Raw genomic sequence first — 23840 nt, 5'->3', positions numbered from 1 at the left:
AAAAAAGGATTTAGTTCCTCACATTTTTATGCAATCTTTTTGTTCAACCCACTGAATTAAAGCTGAAAGTCTGCAGTTCAACTGTGTCTGAGCTGTTTCATTTAAAATTATTTGCGGTAATGTACAGAAATAAAATTAGAAAAAAGTTGTCAATGTCCAAATATTTATGGACCTAACTGTATGTTGATACATACACACATAGGATTGCAGATAAGCAATATGTATTTCACGGTCTAGTTGCTGATCTCCCTTAACAAGGCAAGAGGTTGTCATAACTATACCATTCACTTTGTTTGATACCTTCAGCACAACATGTCTAACTTTACATGTGCTGGCAATTTAGAGGTCTCCTATTTGGTAATCAGGGCTTTCAGGTCAGCGCACATATTCATACTCATTGGGTCCCAGTAGTCGATGGATCCTGACAAGGTCCAAGATTAGAGGAGATGTAAAAGGCACAGACATACGTCCATATCCAGGGAAAAGATAAGCTGGCCAGTCCAGAGCAAGGGAAGAGAAGAAGCTCATATACATGCTACATGGCCTGGAATGATGGTACGTTATGTGGGTCATTTTTCAGGGCAGCAGCCCTAACTAAAGATAGAGGATCTCATTACTGGATGGGCCACTGCTACAGATCACTGCCTCTCACCACAAACTCCAACTTACTCTGGCTTTTTAGGAAAGTTCCATCCAACTAGTGTATTACAACTCTGGTTTTAGGTTGTCACAGCCTGCACGGATTCTGACAGCTTCCCAAACACCAGAGTACATGCCTCCATCATTGGTAAATGTGTGCCCAGTAGAGAAAGTGGCAGGAGCTAACTAATAACGCTCATAAAGCAATTACATAGTCATGCCTGTAATGTCTGGGCACACAAACAACAGCCAACTCCAAATATCCTTTTATCAAGTTTTATTAGTGTCATAAAACAAGACAAGGGTTAAGTTCGATAAGCGTAGTACAGGAGGGTAAGGCAAAGGCAGGTCAGGAACAATCCGAGGTCTGGGCAGGGAGCAGACAAGAGTGGTCACAAACAATCCAAGGTCAGGGCAGGCAGAGTTTAGGCAAGAGTTAGGTTTCAGACCAGGTTGCTATGGTAATGACAAACGGGATTAACATAAACCAACACAAGGACGCACCCAATTACACTGTGTTCACAGAGGCTTATAGCAGGCAATGGTGGTCAGGACAGGTTCTCCTTAAAAGACCAGAGTGACCTTGCGCAAGTGACCTTGCGCCACCTGGCGCCATTTGATTGGAGGGTAACTATGTCCCGCCCCGCAGCAAGGCAGCGCTATGCCCTTGAGGGGTACAAGAGGCATGCGTGGTAGCGCGCACACCTCTTCCCACAGCACCCCTGGGATGTGCCCTACTTTGCACATCCAAAGGAGTGCTGAGAACAGGACTTTCTGTAATCACGTCCATAGAAATGCAAGGGATGCCACCTGGCCGAACAGTAGTTTGGCCAGGATAGATAACTCCCCTGCAGAGAGAGACACGCTGCAAGCTGGGCAGCAGCCTCAGCTATTCTGCCTGCTGCAGCGGCGTCTCCCTCTGCGGCTGGGATCCCAAGGGACGCCGCGGGCTCCCAGGACACGTAAGTTCTTTACAATGCCCCTACTAATATTTAATTTTTTTTTTTGAAATTGTATTTTTTTTAAAGAAATTTTTAACAGGGTACAAAAAAGAAAAAAAGAACACATAACAAAACTAGGAAACAGTATCGCAACATACACAGTTTCCAAGGGAAACAATAACCAATTCCTGAGTATAACACATTACTTAAACAGCATAAGAGGGGAGGGGTGGGGAAACAGAGTCTGGGCAGTGTGACATTGTCAAGCAATTAGTGGGCAAAGGGTCAACTGGGCAGTCTAGCATAGTAATGATCTGAAGCCTCCCAGACCATCTCAAATTTGTCCACCACATTCCTAATAAGAGCTGTGAGGTATTCCATAAGGCGGATCGCCTGGATCTGTGCATATAGATTTTCAACTCTGTGTCTTTTGTAGGCCGAAATAAAGCGCATAAAATCAGTCTGAACTTTCTTCAAAACTTGGGGCGGCACTCGAACTGGCAATATCTCGAACTGGCAGCATCACCTTAACTGAAGCTATCCTACCCAGCAGTGACAAAGGGTGGTTTTTCCACTTACCCAAAAGATTGTTTAACTCTCGGAACAGTGGTGGGAAGTTGTGTGAATATAATTGACTATACGTAGAAGTAATTTGGGTCCCTAAATACTGGAGGGAGTGTTCCTGCCAAATAAAGGAATATGAGTCCTGTAAATTCCGTAGTTCCGGAGAAGGAACATGGAGGGGTAAAGCCTCCGTTTTGGAGGAATTAACTTTAAAACCTGAGACTTCACCATATACTTGTAATTCTTTCCATAAATTAGGGAGAGAGGTGACTGACTGAGGGCCTATAGTTAGAGCAGTCCATTGGGTCCTTGCCTGGTTTCGGTATCACTGTAATATGAGAAGCCATTATAGAGGGGGGGATCGGTTTACCCTGTAAAAAATCATTGAATATTCTTAAAAGATATGGTGAGAGTTCCGGCAAGAATGTTTTATAATACAAATAGGGCAAACCATCCGGGCCTGGAGCCTTAGAGGTCGGTAATTGAGTATTCATTTTTGTGAGTTCCTCGTCTGTAATGGGACTATTAAGTTGCTCCAGGTATTCCGATTTGAGCCGAGGAAGGACCACCTGCTCTAGGTAAGAATCTATTTTCGGCTGTAGCAACCTACCCAGGGAGGTCTGAGCACTGTGGACCGTTTGGTACAGACATCAGTAATAGGCCTCAAAGCATGTAGCAATATAGGAGGGGTCATACCGCACCATCCTGCTCTCACCCCTAATAGCCCCAGAGGGGGAGTTTAGCTGCATATCTCTTAGTTTGCGGGCAAGCAATGTGTCTGCCTTCTCACCCTTGTAGTAATACAGTTGGCGGGTTTTCTGCATCATCCAACTGACCTTGCTCAATTCTAGTGCCCTTAGTTTGGAACGGAGAGTGGTTAGCTCCCTCAGAAGGCCCAAGGATGCCCAAGAGGCTGTGTATTTCGCCTCCACAGACCTTAAGACTTGCGCTGTAACAGAAAGCTGCAGATTAGAGTCCCGTTTAAGTCGAGAGCTCAGGGCTATACATTGTCCTCTAAACACTGTTTTATGTGCTTCCCAAAGCGTGGAGGCATTAGCAAATGAGCCTTCATTTTCACTAAAATACATTTTTAAATTTGTGGCTAGAGCTGATTTGGTACCCATATGTTTTAAGCAAGAAATCATTCAACCTCCAATGACAAACTCTCACCGTCGTGGGGGAGAAGATCACATCCAGTGTAATGGGAGCGTGACCTGACCAGGTAATAGGATGCATCTCAGCGGAGACACTACTCCGCAGGAGAGGAAGGTTAGTAAAAAGATGATCAATGCGAGTATGGGTACAATGTGGAGGGGAGTAGAAGGAAAACTGTCCCCCAGAGGGGTGGTGAATCCGCCAATTATCATAGAGCTGGCGTTTTCTGATCAATTGCCTGAATACTCTGGACTGTTTAGACACCTGCACAGGAGGCTGAGATTGAATCAATGTGTGTCTGTCCCGAGTGGGGGAGAATATCAAATTAAAATCTCCTCCCACGACCAAGTAAGTGTGGTCAAAATCTTTAAGGCGGGACAATACTTTGTCAAAAAATTGAGTCTGACCCGTGTTTTGGGCATATATGTTGCATAGTGTGATAGAAACACCCTTCAAAGTGCCATTCAAGACAATATATCTCCCTTCCGCATCAATTATGGAACGGGACAATGTAAATTTGAGGGAGTCTTTCAGAAGGACAGCCACTCCAGCTCTTTTCCTACAAGGTGAGTTAGACAAGTACGTCTGAGGATAGATTTTAGAGGCAAAGTTAAATGAGCCTGAACTATCAAAGTGAGTCTCTTGCAGGAAGATAACTTCTGAAGACAGACGTTTGAACTCTCTCAGGGCCAGTTTCCGCTTTGTGTTAGAGTGCAACCCCCTAACATTAAAAGATAATATCCTGGTAGTCATTACATTTAAAAGAGGACCAAAATGCTACTGCCAATTCCATCAGAATAAAGTATCCTTGGAAGATCTTGCTAAAAACCATCCAGAATCAGTCACAGCCCAACAATGTGTCACATTCAGGAGGGGGGAGCAAAGGGTCAACATGGCATCCCATAACATTGGAGTGCAAAACAAAAAACCCAACAAAAGAAATAAACCAAAAGAAATAAACCAATAGGTTAGGGTTTGCCAAGTGGCGGTCAAGGAAGATCCAACACCCGCCGGTCCCTGCCACCTACAACAGGAGAGCAGGGAACAGATTTGCCTGGCAGGTGAACACATCCTCCTAAAGCACATCCTCCCGAAGGACCACAAGGTAAAGACCAAGAAACCACACAAAAAACATCTTAGTGTCGGCCAACGCCGACCACAATCAGAGTCATGGCATCGGGGTGGACCCGGAACCTCCCCAGTTATAACTAGGAGAGGCCCCAAGTCCCCCCAGGGTGGCTAAACAACCTGGGCAGGTTAACAGCAAGACATGAAAGCAATATGGACAGAGCAATAGGGCAACGCAGTTAGAACATCATCATGAGAGTCGTGAAACTATAGGTGAGCACAGTAACTTCTCAAATCATCTGCCTGCTTCTTCAGTGGCGCTGGGCAGAGGACCGATCAGTTGGAGGCATAGAATCCCAGGGGTTGCCCCTGGATCTCTTCCTAGAAACCAACGTCTGCCACGGGGGAGAGTGAGACGCAAAGGTTCCCCTTGCTCCCATCACGGGAGTCTCGGGCAGTTTATCCCCAGATCTCTGCAGAAGGAAGATAGATCCTCTGGAAATGATAGTATGGACGTTTTCCCCTCATGGCGAGCTGAGAGGCTAAATGGAAACCCCCATCTATACGGAATGCGATGGTCTCTAAGGACAGTGGCTGTAGTAAGCGGCACTGTTGTAAGGTATGCCACGATAGGTCCTGATATAGCTGAAGTGGAGCCCCATCAAATTCAAGGTTGCGCATGTTCCTGGCAGTGGCCATGATTTCATTTTTCAAATCATCATCCACCAACTGGCATATAACATCCCGTGGTCTGGTTGCTGTGCCAGGTTACCTGGAGGTTCGAAAGGCTCTGTGGATGTTATTCTCACAGCGAGTTGGGCGCCCCAGAACCCAATTAAAAAATGCTTGCAGGACTGGTTTGAGGTCAGTATATTGGGTTGCCTCAGGGAGACCCCGAACTCTGATATTATTCCTTCGGGTTTTATTGTCCAAGTCCTCTAATCAACGATGAAGCGCCCTTATTTTCTAATCACTTTCCCCAGCTTTATGTGAAAGGGCTGTAATGTCCTCTTTGGCCTGATGGACATTTTCATCCAGATCATCTACTCTACCGGCCAGAGATTGCAAGTCAGCGCGCAGGGCCTAATTTCAGTGCAACATGTCGCTTGTACTTCTGCAACTAATTTCTGGAAATCCTCCTTGGTAGGTAGAAATTGTAGATACTGTTGCCAAGGGGGATTGGGGTAAACTTCTATTTTGGGGCGCCCCCTCTCCCCTGATTGGGGCGCCTCCTCTCACCCCTCCCATATGGGTCCAACAAAGCCCCCGTCCTGGGGGTGCAATCTTCCATCATAACATCTCCAGGAAGCACTAAGGGCCTACCCGAAAAGGGGACCCCTGAAGCATATGTGGGGGAACCTGGTGCTAAAGTCCCCTTGGACCCTCCTGCAGATGTGCCATGGGCAGACAAGGAGACCCCCTGTCTGAAGGCCGCAGGCACCCTCTCTCCCATGGGTGAACCCAGGGAGTCTGATGGCTAAGCAATGTCTCTATTGGGAGAAGCTGCAGGGGAAGGATGTCCCTCTGTGAGGTCTGCAGGACGCACCGGATCCAATGCTGGCGACCCTGGAGACCCTGGATCGCAGGAGGATGAAGACACAGAGTCCCTTCTGCTGCTGAGGTGAGTATCTGACTGTGGTCCCCTGTCAGTAGGTTCCAGGATCTGTTCCCGGTCTTCTCGTTGCCACGTGTGAGGAGAGGAAGCCGGTGCCATCTTGGAAGCTGAGGAGGGAGCCGGAGAGGGATCCATGATAAACGCGCGTATAAAGGGCTGGTCAGGGAACTGCTGCAATGCCGGGGTGGGGGGAAACCTCCCCACTCTTGCCTTGGTTGCTTGCCCATGGATGGGTGAGTACGAGCCCAGGAATCGGAGGATTGCAGTCAGCGCCACCAGAGCACAGAAATCAAACGGCCATCACGCTAGCCCACCAAGCCACGCACCCCTAATATTTTTTTTAAGCTTTCACAACAAAAATACATCAATATTGGTTGAGTATTTTGTTTTAATTCTGACTTCCTATCGACATAAGCAAATTTAGTAAAGCAATATATACCAAAGCAAACATTCTGAATTGCACAGATAATTATATTCCTCTTGTGGTCCACTTAGGATAGAAACAAGAATTCTCTTTTGGGATTTTTTGGCTTCAATTTTTCTTTTCAACAGTGGCTCCTTCATTGATATTATCATTATATATACAGCTTTAAAAGTAAGACATGTATCTTTGCAGATTTATGGTCAAGAATATTACTAGCACATATTATTTTTCTGATAAAAGAATATATAAAGAAGTATAAGACATAGAGGTTTTCTAGAATTATCAATATTATTAATATTTTCTTTTTTATAAAGACTAAACTTGTATGAAAATGGCATTTTTAACTATGAGACTAAAAAAACAAGAATAATAAAGGTTATAATAAATGTATTTTAATTGATATTTAGGAGCTTGAAAAGGACAAAAATCCAGGATTTTAATTGATTACATTTGAGCAGGTAACTTTTTTTATATTAATTTATGTATTTTATACTTTGCCTTCTCTTATATATGCATAATTAGAAGTAGAAATCTTGTACCCTGTTGGCCATCAATTATTGCAAAAAGGTATACACACTTTATTGGCCAACTTATGCTATGAGATTCTGAACATGAAACTTTGCTCTGATGTTAAGGGGATAGGGAAAAGAATACATTCAGGTACAATATGCTGTTGAACCAGGTACAGAACTGTGATGATACTTTGAAAAACTGGTATTGTTGATGCAGCAGTGATCCTTGCTGGGGCATTGTTGGGTTAGAGTGGGGTGCAATGATATTTGTAGTTATAGAGAGTTGCTCATTCAGGGACAGAACATGTATCTATTTCTAGAGACTCCTTACCTCTCCTGGCAACACTCACTTGTTAAAATCATCCCCCTTCACCTAACTTCTGGGCTTGTTGGCCTTGGTCATATGTTTCTCAAGTCACTCTAGTACAGACCTTCGCGCCATTAGCATTTTGTCCAAATTTTCTTTGTTCTACAGAAACATTTTGGGACTTTTTTTTAAAAAGAGTCCAGAACTGCTATTAAATAGGTTATCTAGCAGAAGGTGTGTCATAAATATATTCTATCACATAATCATTTGACAATATTTGTTTATTTGTATCTCCAGGAAATGACCAAGGACAATCATACTTCAGTTAGTGAATTCATACTTTTGGGATTTCAAGGTCTTCACACTTTTTGTATTCCATTATTTCTCCTTCTGCTTCTTGCGTATGTGGTCACCATAACTGGGAACTCTCTCATTATCACATTGGTGGTATCTACAGCTCGACTTTGGTCTCCCATGTATTTCTTTCTTTCCCACCTTTCTTTTTGTGACATCCTGATCAGTACAAATGTGAGCCCAGATGCCCTACAAGTCATTCTTACCGGCCTTTGCCACAAATCTGCTTTATCATGTCACACACAGTCATATTTATTTGGTTCCTCTGTAATTACAGAGTGTTGTCTGCTGACTGTAATGTCCTATGATCGATATTTGGCCATTTGTGACCCTCTACACTACTCTTCTATTATGAAGAACCATCTTCCACAATTCTTGGCCTCATTATGCTGGATGGTTGGTTTTACTCTCGCCATGATTACACAAGTTCTAATACTTACATTGAATTTTTGTGGCCCTAATATAGTTGACCACTTTTTCTGTGATCTGGCTCCTATTTTAGAGCTTGCCTGTTCTGACACCAAAATGGTCGAAGTTCAAGTGTCCATCACAGTATTTCTAGTTTGTGTTTCTCAGCTCCTCTTTGTTGTGGTGACATATATTTGTATCTTCATATCCATTCTTCAAATTCCTTCCATTTCTGGCAGACAAAAGATTTTTTCTACATGTAGTTCTCATTTAGCAGTTGTGTCTACCTTTTATGGGACTCTTATTACTCTGTATATGGCACCAACAAGAGGATATTCACTAAACCTAAATAAAGCTTTATCTCTTCTAAACACTGTGATAACCCCAATGTTTAACCCAATTATTTAAAAGTAAGACATGTATCTTTGCAGATTTATGGTCAAGAATATTACTAGCACATATTATTTTTCTGATAAAAGAATATATAAAGAAGTATAAGACATAGAGGTTTTCTAGGATTATCAATATTATTAATATTTTCTTTTTTATAAAGACTAAACTTGTATGAAAATGGCATTTTTAACTATGAGACTAAAAAAACAGGAATAATAAAAGTTATAATAAATTTTAATTGATATTTAGGTTTAGGTTGATTTTAATTGATTACATTTGAGCAGGTAACTTTTAATATATTAATTTATGTATTTTATACTTTGCCTATTCTTATATATGCATAATTAGAAGTAGAAATCTTGTACCCTGTTGGCCATCAATTATTGCAAAAAGGTATACACACTTTATTGGCCAACTTATTATATGATTTTCTGAACATGAAACTTTGCTCTGATGTTAAGGGGATAGGGAAAAGATACATTCAGGTACATAATGCGGTTGAACCAGGTATAGAACTGTGATGGTACTTTGAAAAACTGGTATTGTTGATGCAGCAGTGATATTTGCTGGGGCATTGTTGGGTTAGAGTGGGGTGCAATGATATTTGTAGTTATAGAGAGTTGCTCATTCAGGGACAGAACATGTATCTATTTCTAGAGACTCCTTACCTCTTCTCGCAACACTCACTTGTTAAAATCATCCCCCTTCACCTAACTTCTGGGCTTGTTGGCCTTGGTCATATGTTTCTCAAGTCACTCTAGTACAGACCTTCGCGCCATTAGCATTTTGTCCAAATTTTCTTTGTTCTACAGAAACATTTTGGGACTTTTTTTTAAAAAGAGTCCAGAACTGCTATTAAATAGGTTATCTAGCAGAAGGTGTGTCATAAATATATTCTATCACATAATCATTTGACAATATTTGTTTATTTGTATCTCCAGGAAATGACCAAGGACAATCATACTTCAGTTAGTGAATTCATACTTTTGGGATTTCAAGGTCTTCACACTTTTTGTATTCCATTATTTCTCCTTCTGCTTCTTGTGTATGTGGTCACCATAACTGGGAACTCTCTCATTATCACATTGGTGGTATCTACAGCTCGGCTTTGGTCTCCCATGTATTTCTTTCTTTCCCACCTTTCTTTTTGTGACATCCTGATCAGTACAAATGTGAGCCCAGATGCCCTACAAGTCATTCTTACCGGCCTTTGCCACAAATCTGCTTTATCATGTCACACACAGTCATATTTATTTGGTTCCTCTGTAATTACAGAGTGTTGTCTGCTGACTGTAATGTCCTATGATCGATATTTGGCCATTTGTGACCCTCTACACTACTCTTCTATTATGAAGAACCATCTTCCTCAATTCTTGGCCTCATTATGCTGGATGGTTGGTTTTACTCTCGCCATGATTACACAAGTTCTAATACTTAAATTGAATTTTTGTGGCCCTAATATAGTTGACCACTTTTTCTGTGATCTGGCTCCTATTTTAGAGCTTGCCTGTTCTGACACCAAAACGGTTGAAGTTCAAGTGTCCATCACAGTATTTCTAGTTTGTGTTTCTCAGCTCCTCTTTGTTGTGGTGACATATATTTGTATCTTTGTATCCATTCTTCAAATTCCTTCCATTTCTGGCAGACAAAAGATTTTTTCTACATGTAGTTCTCATTTAGCAGTTGTGTCTACCTTTTATGGGACTCTTATTACTCTGTATATGGCACCAACAAGAGGATATTCACTAAACCTAAATAAAGCTTTATCTCTTCTAAACACTGTGATAACCCCAATGTTTAACCCAATTATTTACAGCTTGCGAAATAAAGAAATACAAAATGCCCTGAGAAAACCTGAATTGAATAAAAAGTATTAAAACATTACATTTATTTGAAATGATTGAACCAAAACTTTTCCAAATAACGTATTTATTCTACATGGCTTCAGTTTTTTCTGTTCATCATTGACTTAAATTTAATTTTTTTTTTATTTGATTATTCAGTATGAAAAATATCATCTTTACAGATAGTCAAAAAGATCATTGGTGTCAGTAAATCTGACCTGAGAGGCACAAACTGCTCATTGTTCATGGAACCCCTAACAACCTCAGCAGAGACACGGCTCTATAGTATCCCTTTTCATTCTTCCCAGGAGTGCTTGTGGTAGCATGTCCTACATGAAAAAAGATAACAATTTTTCTTGTTTTTCCGTAAATTAATGTTAAAATATAGTCCGAAAATAAGATTTTTTTAAAAATCACCCACTTTTCTTTTTAGTAGTTGCAAAGCTCATACATAGGTCAAAACTAAAAGACCACTGCACAAACGCATGTACGAACATCTTTATTTGATTAGGAATAGTAAAATGACCACCCCCATTAGCTACCATGTAGTGGTAAAACATCAATTTCATACTCACTGCATCACCTTCGCCGTCCTGGAACAAATACTATCTAGTCCCGGGGAGGTGATCACAATAAAAAAACTCTTAAGTCAGAAATTAAATTGATCCCCCTTCTAAAGAAAACTATTTTCCCGGTTTAAATGATGGCTTTAGCTTGAAATCGTTTTTGTGTTGGTTGTAAACCAACACGAATATGAATCTCTACTATGTGTACCGGTTTATATTTTACAATGTATATATATTTATACTTCCCGGGCTATCTTGTATTATTCTCTGATTATATTATGGATATACAGTGATATATAATTTTTACTTATTACTGTCACATGATATATATTGTTGCTGTAATGTACTTTTGTTGTGTACCTCTCCGGTCTTATATAGCCTTGTCATTGTCAACATGATATAGGATAATTCAAAGTCCATGTTACTACATATTTATTTGCATGATCACTGTTCCAGCATCTCCCGGGGGTTCACTGTCATTGCTCTTCCAGAGGGGAAGGGCCCCCCCACCTGACTTGCGGGGATGGGGCACCCATCTCTTCCTTGTGCCCACATGCTATACCCCACATTTATCCTAGGAGCGGGGTTGCGCCTCCCCGTATATCCCCATCTTATTGGACTAGGATGCTGTGCTGTGACCAGTCTATGACCGGCACTGAGTCTGGGCAGTGGATGGGTCTGCCCTCCTCCAATGCTCCAGATGACGTGGGCTGGGGAGGTGGCCAACTGACACAGGCCCCCATCCCTACGTCATCAAGCCGGCCTCTGGGCTTTCCCCAGATGCCAGCTAAGCGCACGCGCAGCGGGGGAGGACCTGGGGACGCTGTCCTTTAAATGGAATGGTGTTCCCTGGAACTCCCTGCTCCCCTGCACCACCTGACTAGGAAGGCAGCTTACACCCGGTATTCTCACATACTCCAGATCAAAGGTAATATTGAAAGTTATATCTTTTAATACATAACTTCTAGCTATCTTCACAGTACTTTTTTAAGATAGACTTATACTTACTTTCAGATTCCCAATCTGTCCTATAAATATACCCATTACAGCACTGCTCCTGGTGCTGGGGAGATATCATCGCTACTCCGCTTTAAATGTTCTTTGGAGGAAATACGCCCTCCCAACCTCTGCAGTAAGCATAACTAATCACTCTACAGGACCATGTAAGTCTTAACATGCTCTTATGATATTAAATAACTTCCATGAACCTATAGTTGATTGATATATCCTGGAACAATTTTTTGAACAGATACATGAATACTAGTCTGTTTATATATAGTTTTTTCTTATATTGACTCACTTTGCATCTGTTACATTCAGTGAAATAGCTTACACTGTTTTAATACTAGGATATTGATACATACCATAAAATTTCGTTATTAAATAAACTTTTATTAATCTAGATATAAGTACCACTATGCCAAACACATGTTGTCAAACTACTACCCCTGAGGAAGCCTGATTTTAGAGCAAAACGCGTCAGGTACAACAATCAACATGAATTTATGCTTAAAAACCTTTATGGCAAGTAAATGTATATGATTGGCTAGATGCTGCATTTCTAGTGCCCTAGGGCCTTTTTGACACCTGGTGGACCCTAAGAAATTATTGTGGTCCAACCTGAATCTTTCACATCTTATGTTGTTTTTCGTGTCCCTTGTGGCCCGATTTGCACTATTTAAACTACTAGAATGCATTGTGGCATATGCTAAACCTGCTTTTGTTTTGTATCATTATTTCATATTGAATAATATTACAGTTTTTGTGCCGAAAACCCTGCTTTTCTCTCTTTTCGCCATAATATTTGTTGCAAAGCCCATGTGTTAGGAGATGCTATCTGACCGGCGATCCTGCGCTGTGAGCAACCACAGTATCAAACACAGTTTTTTCTGTCCAGCGATGTTTTTTGCAGCAGCCAAGAGAACAATGAAAAAGCAGCATCCTCAGATTCCCTTTATCCGTCCAGCCGGAGATGTCCCTTCTCAGCATCCCCAGCACTTCAAGGCTGTGCACAGCTGAAGAAGATTTTAGGACCAGAATAGGACTTCATGCTCACAGTCACCAGTTGCCCGTTGTAGCATGAAACTGAGCTAACTTGTTTCTGGTGTGTTATGCGTTGGATTTAGTGATGCTGACTGGACAGTCCTTGTGCCTGTGACCACAACTCTGCTTTGTCTTTACCTTTGGATACCTTGTCTGGTGGACTGATTAACTGTGTATGAATGCAGGTTCTGTATTCTGGGCTTGCCTCTGCTGGAATCCTTGATACTGAATTATCTGTGGGCTCCTGGCCCTCTGTTAGACCTTCCATAGATCCCCTGCGCACAGAATTCTTGGGAACAACCGTATGCTAGAAGGCACATCTTGCCTCCCGAAGCTGAGCGAGGACTTGCTATAGGCAAGGAGTGCAATGTTAGATTTGGGGACTGGCATCTGGTAAACACTACTGCTCGGCCAGGCCCTTTCAATAATATGCTCATTTCTTCTTTGCATTTATTGCAATTATTTTGCCATTCTGTTTTTTTTAGACGACTCTAATGCTTGTGATATTTTCTGTGCTCAGATATAACCTCTTATTTGAACATATAGGACACTGACACACCGATACATGGGTTCTTTTAGAAATGGGTAGTTTTCAGATTCAAATCAAGCTAGCATTGTGTAAATAATTTGTTATTTCCCCATAGAATTTGTTAAACTGGTAACATAGATCATACACTTCTATCAGTTAATTATTCCCTAAAGGGTCTCTATGTTGTTATGTTGTAGTATAAATTAAAGCATTCATCTTCCGCCATTACACTGTGGTCTAATCTCTTGTGATTATTTTCTTTTATTGGAGTTCATACATCAATCAGGTAAAACCATTTACATGGAAATTTAGTGTTTGGTTAAACAAATACGTTGAGAGTTTGAATATTTTACCACATATAAAAATTGTGCATGTAGGGTTTTCAAAACACTGATAAATAATAGGATTAATATTTATAAAAAAAATTACTGATCTGTAAGCGCATTTCATGGAGTACACATTTAGATAGTTTTGATAAAATTATAAATTATTTTGACAAGATCAGCAATATTGTGATGATGAAGGATTATTATTTATTTCATATTATTAGAGTAATGAAAATTAGAGTAATAACATTTAATATTGTAATATATATTTCTTTAAAATATTTGTAATATAAAAAAAAGTAAAGTATACAAAAAAAATATTAAAAGATAAACAGATAGTAATAATAGTAGTAATATAAATGTAAACAAGAAGAAAAAGGAAGAAAACAAATATGCTGTAAATGAGGGTAACAGTCTGTGGTTTGTCAAATTACTATATGCCAAATCAATATATGGGTAATATTCAATGTCAGATTACAATTATTAAAAAATATTAAAAAAAAATAAAATATACCCTAAAAATGTAATCTAATGGACATTTGTATCAATTATTCAACAAAGCATTTTCATTATTTAAATGTATGAAAAACCGAAAATACATTGTGAATTTGCTGTACACTTAATAACAATAGATGAATAATTACAATCATACAAATATATGGTCCATAGCCCACTTCTATTGGTAAGGTGTAGGACCTAGTACCATACACATTACTACAAGGATGAAGTCATTTTACCACATAAAGATGTAATTCACATTAGGGAAGGAGAAGAAATGCTGACCTCAAACCCAACTGGTTTTGCCATAAAGGCTGAGTTTAAAACCACAGTATAATGAGGATAACAAGCAGGGAATAGAATCAATTGATTCATTTTGTGAAAGTGGATTATTTCCATGGGGTAGAAATTGAGATGTAACCTGCCCTGTGATGATGTTCTTGTGTAGCAGCATACTCAAGAAAAGTGAGAGGGAGAAGAACTAAATATTTAATAAAATATAGCAACTTGTAATACCAAAACTGAGGGCAAAAGGCCAGGTACTTGTAGGCATAAAATGGTGCCTCAAAATGTGCAATTTGATGAATATCATTGAGTATCGAAAGGAAGTGTGTGAGATGCTGAATGTTACTGAATAATATAATATTATAATAATTATAATATAATACTGAATAATATATTATTAACATAATAATATGATGAAGATTATAATATTGATAACATGAATAATAATAAATACAAATGCAACTACATGATTTTGGAACTTTAAAGGCATTCCCTTAGGCACAGTATACACCATTAGTTAATAGAATCTTAAACAATAATTTATTAAATACTGATTTAAAATTACAAAAAAAATCAAATTGTTTGTTACATTCATGAAATTGGGCTATTTTATGTTGATTATAGGCATTAAACGTTCAACGCGTTTCACAGAGCTGAGTCCACTTCCCAAGAAACAAAATAGCCTATGATTACAAATTCATTATCAATTTGACTTGTTTATAAATCACAGACACAGAAATACAATTTCATATCAATTTAAAACTCACACAATTTCTCCTTAATGGCTCCCTGGTTTAAATACCCAATTATACCAATTATGCGATCCTTTTAAATTTTCCGGCTCACAGCCTCAGTTTTTTTATTGCTTCCAATATATTATTAAACCGATGGTTAAGACACCCTATGCACATATTAATAAGCTAGACATTGGAAATATGAGTTGAATCATGATTGATATCCTCTTATACTTAAGAACCTTCATCCTGCCTAAAATGGCATTATTGACTTATACATAATACAATATAAAAAGATTGCATAATTTGTCTGGGTATTCAAACCAGGGACCCATTAAAGAGATTCATTCTGCTTACATTACCAAATATAGCTTTATTTCAGAGAAATAAGTCTGGGAGATTGAGAAGTTCCTAGTCCTTCATAGTGATTCATCACATTATATGGCTGGCCAATGCCAAAAGACACAAATATGATGTACTTATCCTTTATCTACTTTTTAGCCACTGCTTTTTTTTACGGAAGGAGTTTTACTCTTCTCACGAGGTCACTTTAAAAAATTAAGATGAAAAGAATTTTATTAAATAGTGTACAATTACCTTTTCTGCTGCCTGTACTGTCAAACTGGGTAAAATGGTGGACACATGTACATTTCCAGCCTTAGATGTTATATTAACCCTCCTTTGTTGTTTCTAATTCTTATGTTAATAAATGTAAAAAAAAAAATATGGGTTTTATAGTTTTTTATTACATTTTCTATTAACTTGTGTTCAGATAATGCAGACACTGTTGGAAAACCAAACAGAAGTGATGAAATTTATACTTCTTGGATTTCCAGATCTTCAGACCTTTCAAATTCCGGTCTTCTTGCTGTTTACTGGTATTTACACATCAACAGTTACTGGAAATTTTATAATCATCGCCTTGGTAATCATTAGCCATCATTTACATAGCCCAATGTATTTTTTTCTTGGTCACCTTTCAGCCTGTGACATTTTAATCAGCACAAATGTGGTTCCCAACACACTCCAGATACTGCTCAATGGTTTCACCTACATTTCGATCCAAGAATGTTTTGTCCAATTGTATTTTTTTGGTTCTTCAGCGATCATAGAATGTTGTCTCCTCTCAGTGATGTCCTATGATAGGTATTTGGCTATTTGTGATCCATTGCACTATTCCTCCATCATGGCTTTCCGTCTTCCTTATTATCTTGCTACTTGGTCTTGGTCAATGGGTTTCATGGTAGCCATTATCACTATTTTTCTTCTCCTTGAGGTTCAGTTTTGTGGTTCAAATGTCATTGATTATTTCTTTTGTGATCTTTCTCCTCTGTTGGGCATTTCCAGTTCAGATTCATCGGCTGTACAAATAGCAGTATCCTTAATAGCTGCAGTAATAGGCCTCTTACAGTGTCTATTTGTTATTGTCTCTTACGTTTGGATCTTCAAGGCCATCTTCAAAATTTCGACCAAGGTTGGAAGACAAAAAGCCTTCTCCACCTGCAGTGCTCATTTGTCTGTTGTATGTGCATATTATGGATCACTCATTTCTCTTAATATTGTGCCATCTAAAGGGTATTCTTTAAATTTAAAGAAAGCTTTATCAGTTCTGAACACAGTGGTGACCCCGTTATTCAATCCTATCATATACAGCCTGAGGAACAAAGACATACAGCAAGCCTTGCGTCATGTGAAGTCTTTAAAAAGACTTTTTAGTCCAGGTATTAAACATACCCCCCGCTAAATATTTTATTCATCTGTACCTTTAAAATAATGTTTGAAATTTTTGTATATATTATTTGTTCTTTTTCAAAAAGAGATACAATCCAAAATGGAGTTACAATATAATACAACATAGAGAACAGTATGATTGTGGATTGCTTGGAGGGGCAAGAGGGTCACATCAAAAAGACGCACCATAGATAGGAGGCTAACAGACCAATCAAGGTGTAAAAGCACATGCATTGAAGAGGATATGATAGAAATCACGACATTAGGGGTGGAAGAGGAGAGAAGCAAAAAGTACAGAAAAAGAGGATGTTGGGGGTGGTTGTAACTGTGCAGAAATGAACAGTAAAAAACTAAAGTCATATACTGATCAGACGTTGGTCTAATGTGGAAGAGTCGAAGCAATGAATCCATGGGGACCCTTTTTGTAAATAATGTTTATTTATAACTAATACTTTTATCATAGTTTCTCCATGATATAATGTTGTTAGAAAATGATGGGATTTCTGTTGGAAAAAAAAGTCCAATTTTGCATTTGTTAAGGTTCTTGAAAAAATTATAGATGCGGGGATTGGCTGAAAAGATTATGAAAACTTTTTTGTGCCAATCTCTACATTTATAGAACATCACAGCATGTCTAATGATTTATGTCTTAACCTCCTGAGCGTTACACTGAGGTCTAGATTTCTGTACCAAAAGTGATCCACTGTTTTTCATGAAATTTTTTTTTTAAATTGTAGACCTGGTGTTCAGCCGGCCGGCATCTTGTGTGCAGCCGGCCGGGCGGCGGAACGCAAGATGCCGGGCAGTGGAACACAAGATACCGGCCGGCATCTTACCGGTCCTGCTGGCACCCGACGCTGGGAGATCGACGGACGACGATGGATGGAGGACGATGCTGGAATAGGAAAAAGACGCTGGAATCCTTACCTCCATGGTCCCGCTGGATGTGCACAGCGGGACCATGGAGGTAAGGATGTGACAAAATTACAGGGTTAACCATCCTAGCCATTTTTTTTTGCCTGACCTTCGTACGGGCATACCGGCTAGATGGTTAAGTTCAAATTGCAAACAGATTTCCAAATGAAAGTTTAAAAGGCACTGAATAAAAATAACATATACCATTTCAAAACTGGATTCAATACAAATAAAAATTATTAAAACAATTAGTTGTTGGACACTAGACAATAGCCACTAACTGGCCATTGACTGAAAAAAACAATATTGTTCCATAGCAATCTCTTAGTTTTCAAAATAAAGTTCCCAGAGAATGTTAAAGTTTACACATAGATGTTCATGATAACTTGAAGGTGACTTGGGACTTTTTCATTTGATGCATTTTGCAGAACTGGTCTGCTTTTTCGAGACTAATAATTAAGCGGTCAGTACAAATGACAAATGACACATTGCCCTGCATAAATGAAGGAATGGTCAATAGCGGCAACAGGGCTCCCCAAATAGGTACAAAGTAATTATATAAACAGTAGGAACTGTTTATATGTAGTAAATGTAGATGATAGGGTTGCAGTGGGATTCCAGCATCCTATTGCAAACCCTGGATTCCTTTGGACCTCAATGTCGACTTATGGAGCTCACCATGTTTATAGTAGAAAACCCACGCAATATTTGCCACTTTTGTCTCAGATTTCTAATATATTCAAGAGTATATGTCATATACCTCTACTACCAAAACATTAGATTTGGATAAAATTAAGAACTGTGAGTGGAGAACAGGTACTCTCTTCAAGTTATCTGCAATGGTATTACAGCCCTATTATTAGCCTTTTGACTCTATAAGTTTCTAAAAGACAGTTCGTGGACATATCAGTTATACAGTTTAACCACTCCAAATCAATGGCCATGAGCATGACCATTGCTCTGGAGTGGCACCATACCTAGGTTTAAAGCTTACCCACATACCCCATTAGCTGTGCAACATAAACTGGTCCCTGCTCAAACAAATTTTTGCAGATCTTACCAGATGGTCTTTCCCCCCCTCCCCCCATCTTGATTGGGAAGGGTGGCAGCTGTTAAAATTAACGTATTACCTAGGGTTCTCTATTTGATCAGAACACTACTGATTACAGTGCCACGAAGGTCGTTTAACCCTCTTCAATTCTAGGTTGTGGAATTTATTTGAAGTTGCAAGGGAAGCTGAATCAATTGTACCACAATGCTTACTCCTAAAGCAAAGAGGGGGTCTGGGTGTACCTAACTTCACTAATGGGTGACTATAGAGGCACAGCCCAACACGGAGACTACAATTGCTTTACTTATGTGGATCTCTCATCGCCTGAGACCTTTGATAGCTTGTCCCTCTGTACAGAACTTCTTATCAGTTTGGGACAGAGTGAAATTCCATCCAGACATTTTTCATGCCAATTAGTTTTCATGCCTCTTACACCGCTTTGGGGGATTCCCACTGGGAATACCACCCCATCAGTTTCTTTAGAGTGGGGGACCAGATTTATGGCAGAATAAAATGAGCTTTCACCACTTCATTCAAAATATAGACCTGCCCCATTCTGAATATTTTTCTATGCCCAGCGTATCCTCAAGGATACTCCACATGCCTCCAACATTGCTCCTCAGCTGTCACGAATGACAGGGAGGGGAGGGTAACAGGAAGGTGTATAAACTACTAGGCCTCAAATACCTAGGGAAAAGAGAATGGTCACCCCTTGCAAAACCCTAATCCAGCCCTGACTCCTAACCATATGAGCATCCCCTGAAGGTAGGGATACTCATACCCAGGAACCTAGGCCCTGCTAGCCCTGCACAGCCCTAGCAGTAGTGTCTGGATTGAGACTGCTGGTTCCTTCCCCTATGAAGGACCCAGTGTCTCCCTGAGGCCTAATAAACAACAAATACCTAAACAAAACACCAATACACCAAAAGAACCGCAACTTATCTTATAAGCAGAAATCAACAGGAACTCAGAATGGCAGGACACTCCAGCTATTCACAATCCAGCAGTGAATATCAACCACATAGCATGAAGTGTGAGGCCAGACTAAATGGAAGAGCAGTAATGACCAGCACCTGCACCTGATGCAAGGGGAGTGCTCATTACAAACAACAACACAGCAACAAGTAAAACCAAAGAGGCTGTCAGATAATCACACATGCAGCTAGTCTGACAGATCCTCTAACTTCTGTCACGGAAGGGACCGTGACATCAGCTTGGTCTCCTTCTTGATATGGACTCCCTTCACTTTCTGTCATTTCCTTGTCTGTTTCTTGTTTCTGTTGGGAAATGCATTAACTAAGGATCCAACTTCACTTTTGGATGTATGATTACATGATATTTGCTGATAGGACATTCTGTATTCTGTTGTAACAACTATGTACTTGCCAAACCCATATTCTGTTATTTAAGTTCCTTTTGTTAAATTAATTTTTTTCCAGAATAAAAATCTATTGAAATAAAAGTTTCTAAAAGTGGAGAAACAAAATCTCCACAATTTTTTTTAATTTATATTCTGTTTGTTATATATTTCTCAATATTTTAGAGCAGCTTTTGAAAAGTCTCCAAAATAGGAGGAAACAAAAAAATACTACCAGTAGATATGAAATTGTATACATTCTTTATTTAAATATACTATGGTACTTTTGGAGTTTGAAAAAGGATTTTATTAGGAAAATATTTATAATTATTGGTATATAAAAATATTTTTATCAACTGTATGTAAAGCCAACATTTTTTGCTATGGATAGAGTAGGAAAAGATCAGAATCAATGCCAAATTTTATTGCTGTCCCATCTACGTAGATGTTTCTACTTTCCATATGCTGTTGAACATTGTCACCAAGACCTAAAGTGCTGAAAGTGTAATTTGTACCAGGACAAAATGTGACGGCATGTATTACTGAAGAAAAACGGCTTGAGAAAAACTAAGAGGAAATTGGCCTTTGTTATACATACCCTATAGATGTATCATAGGATTTTTCAGCAGCTGTTGATTGACTGAGCTTGAAGCCATCATGGGGCCAAAGGGTTGAGGACATCCATCTAGAGCTTTATTTATTGAACAGGAAATCATATATTTCCTTGTGGAATCTTCCAAGACAATGCTTTTCAATGGCAATAATTTATTCCCACCAGGGAATGTTAGAGGTATTGACATATTGCCCCTGATTCATCAATAAAATCCGCGCTCGCTGGAAGCGCGAAAGTACGCGCGGCCATCGTTCGCGGATTACCGCGGTCCGGACTCGAGTGTGCGCGTACACTCGCCTCACTGCCAGCCGGATTTAGAAAGAATGATTTTTTAGGGGAACAGTGACTTTTAATACAAGCTCGCCAGTGTAAAGCTGCCGGAGATGCGCGGCTCCGGCCGCGATCTTTTTCATTTGCTGAATAGCGCGATCGCGTACGATTTCGGATCGCGAATACGAATGTGCAACCGATAATCCGATTCTGCTTGATGAATCAGGGGCATTACCTCTTTTATAATTAGAGCTCCTAGTCATATTATGGCTGAGAAATTGGCTGATTACCCATTTCTTGGAACAAATGTAAAAGTACTTCTGTTTATATGGCCATTGTAAGGGTTTTTGCTTAATAAAATATTATTCATACCAGAACAAACCTGTGTGGTCTTCTAATCATGAATCATGAATTGTGCATATCAATTTCTAAAGAAAATTACAATCTGCCTCCCCCACTTTCAATTGTCCATCCATACAGTCCACTGAGTCCAGGGCTGAATTCTATATCTTCTCTGCACCACCATTTTGACTGTTCACTCCAGTTCTCCTTTTCTTAATATCTTTAGGTGTACCCACCCTATAATCCAGAACATGGTTACTATAACATGGGCATGGAGACTAACTGATCCTTCAATGAAAACTTTGTTGGGCACACAATGCACATGGGCAGGTCATGGCACATAAAATACATGATCCTAGCCTACATAGCAATGCCTGTACACCTACAGCTCTGGCATAGAATTCTTAACTCGGCAGAAGTGCATTTTCTGTCTACAAAAGAACATTTGAGCCAGGCTGTAGTTTCCCATGTAACATTTAGGTAAAGATCTGGCCTTCAGGAAAAATATGCTGTGTACTGATAAAAGGCTGGGAGGTGATCCACAGTAAACTTTAATATATTTGGTGCAACACAAAGACATAATTTCAGGAGAAAGCATGCTCATAGATATGTAATAGTTTGAGGTTGCTATGAATCCTGCTTAAAACTTGTTTGATGTGAAGCCATAAGTAGTGTTGGTGTTCGAATTCGGGTTGTCCATATTTTCGACCCAAATATGGCTGTTCAAATTCGGATAGACCGGACCAGAAAAACACGGAATTCGATGGGGCAAATTCGTGTGTAAAAAATGTGTTAAAAAATGCATGTTAAAGTAATTTATTGAATGTGTGTGATTTGTTTTACTAACTTTTATTTTTTCACAGGTTATCCCACAATGACAGCCGTGGGAATCCTCCTGTCAGTATGGGATCCCCAAGCACTAAAGGTTAAATGGGGACAAGTTTCCCCATTCATCACCTTCTCAATGAATGCGGCCGCTGTTGCATTCATTGAAAACAGTGTGCGATCCCCCGGCACTAGTAGTTAAATAGGGACAATCTCCCCATTCAAAACCTCTAGTGCTCTCTGATTGGCTGAGGAAAGCTTTCCAATCAGGGAGCGCTATCCCTATTCCTGGATAGTGTTTCTCTGTCCAGAAACACAGGACTCCTGTATTCTTGGATAGAGAAATTCTATCCAAGAACACATACAACTAGTAAAGGACTCCAAGGGCAATCAGCGGTGCTGTCAGCTCTGCTTCCCTGATTGCTCTTGCAGTCCTTCACAGTCCCCAAAAATAACCTGAATTCTCCCAACCTTGACTTTAATGGTGTTCAAATTAGCCATTTGATCACCCAAACAATATCTCATTATTCAATCGAATAGCTGTTGAAACGAATAGTGGGATATTCGACCAACACTAGCCATACGTCAAAAAGTTACAGTTAAAGTGGAAAAAGAAAATCCACCAAGGAATAGGATATTTTTTTAATGGGGCAGTTTATTGAAGGAAACCCACAAATTCCAACAGGACGTTAGGCAAAAATGCTTATGTGCAGTGTTTTATACATCTCTGTTGGATGGCTGATCCTGTTTTTGCTTAATTAAATATGTAAAATATTCAATAGATTTAACAGGGTATCCATAGTTTTTTGTCTCTTCCTGTCTAATTCAGTAGGGTCATGGCTCCTTCATATTCTCCTCTGGTGCATTGATTTGCATTCCTTATCTCTAGGGATACTAGGGATGAGCAAGCAAATTTATTAAATTCGGTTTCCCGGCGAATTGGGACGTTCTCGCTTACCAAACATGTAGGCGAGAACGTCATTTGTAAATTCATCCAGTGAGACCGAATTTTTGGGACCTGCAAGTAAGTCCTGTACAATACCCCCCCCCCTTCAGGAGGGGCCTCAGGACCCTCGTGTCAGGGTTTCTCCGGGTGATCCCGGTGAAACTCCGACACCGGTTCTTCCGCATGTATGCGGTAGGCCGGAACCCAGCACCTCTCCTCTGATCCAAACTGCAAGGAGGTATGCACCTTACTGGAGCTCAGGATTCTTTCTATTTCGCTCCCAGCACCTTAACTGGCGAAGGGGGATTTGAAAGGGAAGCAGAGTCAGTAGCAGATTTCAATAGGGAAACATAGAAGGTGTCTACCCCTCTCATGGAGGTGGGAAGCCTAACCCTATCGGTTACTCTATTTATTTTTTTTGATATAGGGAACAACCAATAAACTTGGTTCCTAGATTGGTTAAGGGTTAGCTGAGGGGAATTTTACAGGTAGACATGCAAACCAGATCGCCCGGTTGGAACTGGGGCTCAGGGGACCTATGGCCATCTTCAAATTTTTTCTGCTGGGCTACTGATTTTCTGAGAC

General features: G+C 39.9%; 2 protein-coding genes across 2 annotated transcripts; both read left to right on the top strand.

Moving 5' to 3' along the window:
* Positions 1 to 5851: 5851 nt before the first annotated feature.
* On the top strand, positions 5852 to 8395 carry LOC140322024 (olfactory receptor 6X1-like). Its single transcript, XM_072398687.1, has 3 exons — positions 5852 to 5988; positions 6535 to 6577; positions 7523 to 8395. Exons 1-3 carry the CDS (start codon positions 5852 to 5854, stop codon positions 8393 to 8395), a joined length of 1053 nt encoding a protein of 350 aa, XP_072254788.1.
* A 929-nt stretch (positions 8396 to 9324) lies between these two features.
* LOC140322023 (olfactory receptor 6X1-like) lies at positions 9325 to 10257 on the top strand. The gene has a single exon (XM_072398686.1). It carries the CDS (start codon positions 9325 to 9327, stop codon positions 10255 to 10257), a length of 933 nt encoding a protein of 310 aa, XP_072254787.1.
* Positions 10258 to 23840: the final 13583 nt, after the last annotated feature.

This window comes from Pyxicephalus adspersus, chromosome 2, assembly GCF_032062135.1.
Source record: "Pyxicephalus adspersus chromosome 2, UCB_Pads_2.0, whole genome shotgun sequence".
NCBI classification, from domain to species: Eukaryota; Metazoa; Chordata; class Amphibia; order Anura; family Pyxicephalidae; genus Pyxicephalus; species Pyxicephalus adspersus.
The sequence above is the reverse complement of the archived record's forward strand: the minus strand, read 5'-3'. Positions and strand labels throughout refer to the sequence as shown.